This window comes from Copidosoma floridanum, unplaced genomic scaffold (genome assembly GCF_036245765.1).
Source record: "Copidosoma floridanum isolate Cflo_tuat_1 unplaced genomic scaffold, Cflo_Japanese_pri ptg000004l, whole genome shotgun sequence".
In the NCBI taxonomy this organism is placed as follows: domain Eukaryota; kingdom Metazoa; phylum Arthropoda; class Insecta; order Hymenoptera; family Encyrtidae; genus Copidosoma; species Copidosoma floridanum.
The window spans coordinates 37,923,858-37,932,425 of record NW_028321881.1 but is presented as its reverse complement, the minus strand read 5'-3'; the positions used below and the strand labels follow the sequence as shown (position 1 = coordinate 37,932,425).

At 36.2% G+C, this 8,568-nt stretch overlaps 1 protein-coding gene across 3 annotated transcripts in view; it reads right to left on the bottom strand.

Annotated features, from left to right (window-relative positions):
• Nucleotides 1-1,612: 1,612 nt before the first annotated feature.
• The window catches only part of LOC106642424 (palmitoyltransferase ZDHHC3), a 38,919-nt gene continuing 31,963 nt past the window's right edge, over nt 1,613-8,568 (bottom strand). For all 3 annotated transcript variants that reach the window (XM_089595881.1, XM_089595885.1, XM_089595888.1), the window contains one exon: nt 1,613-2,307. In XM_089595881.1, coding sequence (XP_089452007.1) covers nt 2,146-2,307 — 162 coding nt within the window. In that variant the 3' untranslated portion in view covers nt 1,613-2,145. The remainder of the gene's footprint in view (nt 2,308-8,568) is intronic.

Sequence of the window (8,568 nt, the reverse complement as noted above, 5' to 3'; positions counted from 1 at the left end):
AGTGTGGTTGGCCTGCGAACGTTAGTATTGAATTTAAACCACACAAAAATAAGGAACAGAAACTATTCATTGAAAATAATTACTTAATGTGGGTACATCGAGTTAGAGTACCAGAACTACTACGACCAGCAATTTTAAGCGAGCTACATAGTGGTTACATGGGAGTGATCAAAATAAAGGCCTTAGCTAAGTCCTTCGTATGATGGCCAGGGATGGATAGAGAAATCGAGAAAATTACTAAGTATTGCGATCCGTGTTTGGGTTGGGTGATAACCCACCACTGGCATTCCTGCATATACGGGATTTACCTGACGCCTTAAACGTCCGTCTCCACGCAAACTTTCTGGGCTCAATGGAAAGCAACATGTTTCTCATTAAAATAGACGCACATTCTAAATGGATCTACGTAAAAAGAATGATGTATATCTCCCCAAAATCTATCATCGACACTTTAAGGGAATACTTTGCTGACTGGGGGCTTCCCGTTAAACTAATCACAGATAATGTACCCATCTGCTCGTGTAATTTGACTAGTTCTTAAAAGATAATGGCATTGTTTATCTTGAGTCACCTCCATATCATTTTGCCAGTAATGGAGCAGCAGAAAACGCAGTCAAGACATTTAAGAAGAAGTTCAAGGCTTATAGAGAAGAAGGGATCTCCAGGAGTAATGCACTTTTCAAATTTTTATTTAATATTCGCTTAACACCATATGTGACGACCGGAGTATCTCTAAAGCTAAGACGGGGAGAAGGATCAGAACTCACCTAAATATGTTAAAAGTGACAGTGGTAGAAATAGTAAAAAAAACGGCAAAAGGCCCAAAAGAATTTTTTTCATGGTTAGAGGGCAATGGAGTTTATACCAGGTAACAAAGCAATGGCCAAAGATTATGGAAATAATAGTTGGGCCCAAACCGAAGTCGTTAAGTGTGAAGGGCCAGTTTCATATTAAGTTTAAACGAAAGATAATTTTTTGTAGGAAAGACATTTAGATTAGTTAAAATCGCGTCAAGATCAAGTTATAAAGGTAAAGTTAAATGCTAAAGAATCACACTGTAAGACACCGCATGCTGGTGAAATTAGTTTATCCATGAAAAATTATCAACGTGATCGAACAATAAAAGTCAATGTAAACAAAAGTAAAAAATTAAATACCAATGTATTCCTAAGTCTTACTGAAAAGACAACTAGAACGGATTTGTTAAAATGCTCGTCATGCACGCGAAAACCCCCAGAAATATTAAATTTGTAAGGGGGAGGATTGCGGTGTATAAGCGAGTAAGGTCATTATTTTAGGGCATCGCACGAGTATAAGTGTATAAGTAATCCATGACGTAGGCAAGCAAGAGTACGGCACTGGAAGGCAGAAAGAAACGAGCGCTTACGGTGCACGACGGACACGCGAAGACTCCCTAGAGCTTGGTGTATCACCGTAGTTTTATCAATAAATCATACACTTAATATTAACTAGTGAAGAACTACATTTGTTTACCCAGTACATTATAAAATTTTTATTATATTTCTATAGCACACTGCTATGAGGTAGTTATTGTGGCTGTGTTTAGTTACTTTACATTTAGCAATTGAATTACTTAACTGTTAGAAAAAAAACATTTATTTATTTACATACAATGGTGCTATGACATTTTTTATAAACAGGTACATTAAAATATATACATAAGTATTTTAAACATTTTTTATATTGCACAATGCATAAATATAGAATATATAACTAGTGTACACAATTAATTGCTTGTTAGTGAGATAAAAACTTTAAAAAAAGAGTATTTCAAAATTACATTATCAGTCTCGATTCACATTTCTTATAATGTATACTTTCTTAACACTGAAAAATCAGTAAGAATCAATAGTAAATGATCTACATGGACTTTACGAGATTGGATCATATTACCAAATATAAAATTATCAAATGTCTTAGAAATGATATTTCATTTGTACATTATTAAGAAACTTATTAATACTTTATACATTCATAATTTAAAGAGGTCGTTAATGGCGTTCACATATACTTATTAAAAAAAAAAGTTTAGATCATGTACTATCAATATTTCCAAATCTAAAGCGTACTTTTTAATAGAAAAGTATTCTATTATGTACAAAAATAGAATATCATTTTCAATTGTCACACAGAATACAAGTATGAATCTACTTTAATTTTTGCATATGGTGGCGACGTAAATGGTGAAAACCACGCTATAGAAAATCGGCCAAAAACAGCTTGTAGCGATTTCCACCTACTGTTACGTACCCATCGAGCTTCTTCTTTTTTTAACTGTTCGATGCCCTACGGATAAAAATAAGTGGTTGTATATACATGTTGTACAAAAATACATGCACACGTTAAAAATTTCAATGTCTAACAAGGGTAAATGTCTTTTTTCCAGAAAGTCAAAATTTCGAATCGGTTATTGTTTTAAAAAAGTAATGAAAAATAAATTAAAACAAAACTTGTAATTGTTAGAACACTTTCCTACTAAATCTTTTCTAGGAATTATGAACTTGCATAATATTTAAGATCAGTACTAATATTTAATTTTCTTATATGATAAAAAAATGATAAATCAATAGTTATAACTCCATAGACAAACCTAATGATGGAGGTAGAGTTGCTCTCATCTTCCAGGAAAATGTCGTGTTTGATGATGTATTGAATAGTGTGCCGTCCAACATGAAATACTATTGCGTCTAGATTGCGTCTATAAGTCTCCGATGACCTCATTGGGTAGCCTATAGGCTATACGTAGATATTTGTAGACCCCCTCACTACCATCTTAATTTTAAATATGAGTGGGAAAAGTCCTAAGATGAACTAGATAATTTTCCGATGACGTCATTGGGTAGCCTATAAATAATTAACATTTGTAGACCCCTCACTACCATCTTAATTTAAAATCTGAGGAGTGGAAAAAATTCTTAGATGGACTAGGTAATTTAACCTCTTACTTGCTAGTAGGTGATTTCAACTCACATAACCCCCTTTGAGGCAGCGGTCATAGTTGTATTCATTGCAAATTAATTTTCAATAATTTATTCCAGATGTTTCATATCTTTTGAATCAATGTTCATCTAACTATTTTACCCTTACCAATGACAAGTTTCCGGAGTCTAGCATTGAATTATCTTTTGTTTTATCTAATCTAGCTCTTATCTCACAATGGACTGTTGAAAATTATGGTTGGTCTAGAAACCACTATCCTGTAACAATTGACATTTTTATTAATCCATTTTACTTTAAAGTCAGAGTTTAGATACGACTTAAGAAAAAAAAATTTGGTTTTTGTTGCATGCAAAGTAAGAAAGCTCAAAACACTCTTTTGATGGCATCGAATTCATCAATTCTACAGTTTTAAACAGGTATTGCAAATTTGTAGGAATTATTATCACCTGCATTGAAGAATCTTGAAAATGTAAACGACCTGTTCAGAGACCTCATCTCTCTGGAAAACACAGGCCCAAAAAAAATATTTAATGAAACCAGAAATGTGATAAAGCTGTTAGACTACGTAAGGCGAAATTGAAGCCCCTAAAATATAGAATTACGATGGAATCATTCGAGTATAAAAAAATTTTAGCAACAACTAGGAAAACACTAAAGAACGAAAAAGGATCTTGTTTACATCTTTATTATAAATTATCGAATGATTTTGCTAACATTTCTGATATCTCACTAATGTGTGAGGCAAAGTCCCAAAAAAACGTTGTAATCGCTAACCGCAAAAACTACTCAACAAATTTTGCTGAAATTTTGCATACTTGTTCTTGACACTTCTTAAATGGTTTTTGTGTGATTTTTTTCGAAAAAATAATTAACAATAGAAAAAAATAAGCTCATAGTTTTGCAAAAAATGCTAGCCTTGCGATTTAGTTCAGTAGGATGTACTAGGTGGCGTCGAAGTACAATTGAAGCCACCTGTAACCAAAGTTAGTGAGTCTGGTAATGATATTCTTAACTTTACGATGAGATATTTTTTTGGCATGAGATTTTGCTTTAATAAGTTGTAAAAAAATTTATATCCCTTTGCTGCTCGTGCGAGTGAGCTATGTTAAATGTTAAATGTGTTAGTACTACTAAGTATGCTCTATCTCTCTCTCTCTCTCTTGTGGCGCTAAAATTTAGAGGGATGAGGCTCAACAACTTTGTTATTCTGGTGGTTAAGTTTTGTGATTAAAAAAAAAAAACATTTTAATTATATATCCTTTTTTAAGCCTTTTTCGTATATTATAACGTGAAAAAGTGCAAATTGTTGGCCATTTTTAAAACTTTTTTACAGCTTACTATTCGACAAAAACTGCTTCGATCACAAACAAGAATTTTGTCATTCAAATTTTTTTTATTCCGAGAAGTGTCAAGAATAGGTGCCAAATTTTTAAGTAATAATTGTACATGACGTGTCAACACACTAAAGTGCTTCACTCAGTAAATCTTAGGCTAAGCCGAGACGGAGCTGCTAGTTCGGAATTGAATCAAGGTCTTGTGGAAACGGCTTTGACACATCTGTCTCTTCCACATTTAACGTCAAAATTTTTAATACCTCGCGTAAATATTTCCACAATTTAGGTCTACCCATTGATCACAAATTCACGTTTGTCTAGACCTATTCGACACTTGCTTTTTACTCGACTTCTAACTATTAGCCCCTTTTTTGTATGTTGAACTGTTTTTTGCTCTTAGTACCGTGAAAGTAAAATGATCTGATGGGGTTTACAGGATAAATTATGAAATAATTATTTAACAACCTTAACATTTGTTAAGACTTTCACTTGACATATATAATGACATATATTTTAGTGACCAATTTCTCTTAGATTGGTGAATACTTTTTCATCTATTTTCCCGAAAGATAACCAAAAAGTCAGACGTGTTATGATGGGATTATTTTTCCTTAAGGTAGTTGTTTTATAAATCAAAAGTATCTAGAAAGGTACGAAATTTTCAGCAAAACTAATATAATACGAAATATGTGTGAAAAATTTGAGACCGATTTACCACGTCGTTATTGAAATATTTTCGTCAAAAAATAACTCTTTTAACATTGGAGCAATGGCGAAAACGCTACATAGCCCCATTATTTTAAAAAGTGTATCTTACCCCATATTTATAAATAATTAAAAAACTAATGAAAACTTCCTTAGACAGTAAAGAAACACATTTATTTTTTTGAGAATTTTTTATCATATAGTTTTAAAGTAATGGTAATCAAAAAACTGCTTTTCGTAGATAACCAAGTAAGTATCGCATATGTGGCAACGTCACATTGTCATATGAGTATAATTAGATAAATGTATAAGTTTATGTGCGTATAAGTGTACGCAAAGGCATTCACATTCCTCTCTGATATTTTGAATACGGGATGATTTAAGAACGTAACCTTAGTATTGTATATCTATGTATACGATTGACCTAGATATTGGGAAACAACTATCTTAAGATATTTGAAAAGATGGTAAATTTTTGGTTGATTACCTGGATGGAAATAAATGGCGTCCTTTTTTTTCTGCAACTTGCAAGGACAATCTTTTAATAACTTATTTTTGTTCGTTACTTCCATACAAAATAAATTTTACAATAAAAGAAGTCTTTCAGGCATATTCCTTGATTGCATTTTAAGGATTGCCGTAAGATAGCGTTTTAAGTCCCACTTTATGTGCCAGTTAAACTAGAGAATTATCGTTATTAGTAAGGAGGCAAACAGATCTCCTCAAGTTTTCCAATGATTCGTTTCCTTCCAAAAACGGGAATTGCACTTCGTTTGACTGTGCAGGAGTATCCCAGCATGGGCTACTACATGACAGCGGTGCTAAGCCAAAGCGTCAGCCGATACGTAGTGTAAGGTTACAACTGCTTACGATCGTTCGCGGTCTGCGCAGTTGCGCACGACTACTTGTGAGCGCTAGTGTCGCGTAGTATATAATTTCATATGCGTACAACTGCTCGCAAGCGCTCGCATCTCGCAGTCTGCACAGCGCGACTACTTGCAAGAATTCGCGTCGTTAGCATATGCTCGCAAGGGCTCGCATCTTGCAGCCTGCAGCGCCCGACTACTATGCGAGCGCCAGCATATGCTGCCCCATGCTCAGAATGTCCCCACTCTGCCTGAACAGTACACATTTTGTGGATAGCTTCTTGTGACTTGTGCGACGCCTAACGTGCCCCGCGTTCCCCTTTCGCGCGCTCCGGCACGAAACATTCGAAAAAGGAGCTGCGCCACAGATGGCAGACCTTTCATTAGATTTGTTCGATTAAGAGGTTTCGAGCGCTCGAAGTGTTCCTAACACCTCTAGCCTGAGCCCGCGTTTTTGCTCCAAGCGCTCCAAACGCACCAACTGCGTGCTCATAACCAGGTAACCCAAAAAAGCCGTAAGAGAGCCAGCTATAAATTATCTTATAATATGATAGTACGAATTATCTACCCTCTTATCTGTAGATAATTTACTAATACTAGGTGAAAAGCTAATCAGGCACTACTACGGGTTTTTTAGGATAACCTGAGCCAAGAGCACTGAGAGCGCTGCGTAGACCTGAATTATCTACAGATAAGAGGGTAGATAATTCGTATTATCATATTATAAGATAATTCATAGCTGGCTCTCTTACGGCTTTTTTGGGTTACCTGGTTATGAGCACGCAGTTGGTGCGTTTGGAGCGCTTGGAGCAAAAACGCGGGCTCAGGCTAGAGGTGTTAGGAACACTTCGAGCGCTCGAAACCTCTTAATCGAACAAATCTAATGAAAGATCTGCCATCTGTGGTGCAGCTCCTTTTTCGAATATTTCGTGCCAAAGCGCGAGAAAGCGCGCGAAAGGGGAACGCGGGGCACGTTAGGCGTCGCACAAGTCACAAGAAGCTATCCACAAAATGTATACTGTTCAGGCAGAGTGGGGACATTCTGAGCATGGGGCAGCATATGCTGGCGCTCGCATAGTAGTCGGGCACTGCAGGCTGCAAGATGCGAGCGCTTGAGTGCATATACTAACGACGCGAGCGCTTGCAAGTAGTCACGCTGTGCAGGCTGCGAGATGCGAGCACTTGCGAGCAGTTGTACGCATATGAGAGCATATACTACGCGACACTAGCGCTCGCAAGTAGTCGTGCGCAACTGGGCAGACCGCGAACGATCGCAAGCAGTTGTAAAAACGTTTCACGATGTTGCTGCAAGCGTTAAGGTATAATTTGATCATAAAAGAGAGAAAGAGAGAGAGAGAGGGAAAGACCCGCGAAGTTTGTGCATTTTTTTTCTGATAAGCTGCATCGCTACGGTAAACACTTTTTGTTTTTGTCGCTATCGTTGCCACCACTGCTATTGCTTCGGCTGCTACTGCTACTACCAATGAGAGTGAGAGAACATACCCAATGCGTTCACTTCACTGTAGTTACGAATAACTCGCTGTTATAGTAGCGTCTGTACAGTGAACGCACATACGGTAACCAAGCCGTTCTGTGTTATACACCTTACACTACGTATCGGCCGACGCTTTGGCTTGGCACCGCTGTCATGTAGTAGCCCAAGCTTGGATACTCCTACACAGTCAAATGAAGTGCAATTCCCGTTTTTGGGAGAAAACGAACTGTGAGCAGGTCTACTCCAACCCCATTTGATACGTGCCATTGAAGACGTACCGAGGGATTTTTCAAGTACGCATTGATACATCCCCACTATAAATTGACTATTAAAGTGCCTCATGGTATTTAGAATAGAGGCCTTGAGATATCTCTCGAAAAATGTCACCTTGTTATTTTTAATTAATACAACATCGGGACTAATCGTTTTTCCTCGACTTCGAGAAACACTAAAATCCTGGTTGAAAAATCGGTCAAGTATCTCGGTATGATAATAGACAACAAATTCAACTAGAATGCATGTATTAATCATGTTATTAAAAAATGCATCTACCTGACAGATGTTCTGGCCTATCTCTGTAGAACTTGGTTGGGAGCATGTTTTTATGTCTTATTATAGCTATAAAAATACTAGTCAGATCGAGAGTAGAATACTGTGGTTTTTTATTTCTCCTTGTTCCACAACTTATCTCAGAAGCCTTTATTCCAGCCAGATTAATGTTCTCTGATTAACATTGGGCTATAGGAGAAGCCCTCCTTTAAATGACATTTTGGCAGAATCCTGCATTTCTTTCATGAAATTTAGATTGGAGTACTTGTTCTACAGATACTTACTCTAGTTATTTTCTATAAAAAGTAACTTAGTCGTAGATTCGCTCTACGGATCTTTGATCCACTACTATCACTTTTTCACGTCATTGTTATTAAACTGGTTCGAAATCGTTTATCTTTTACGACTCCATAATATATAAGGTCTATGTCTATTTACTTTAAGTATTCAAACTCTTTTGAAGATTCTTTATTTAGTCCAAAGATTGACACCAAAACTAGCGAGAAAATCCAATAATCAGATGATTTCAAGGCCGAGTTATTCATCACTTTCTTTGATTCTAATATTAGACGTATTTATGTGTATACAGATGGTTAAAAACAATCAGAAAATAGCTCAGGAGTTGGCTTCGCTTCTTGGTCTGTCAAGAAAAATCTCC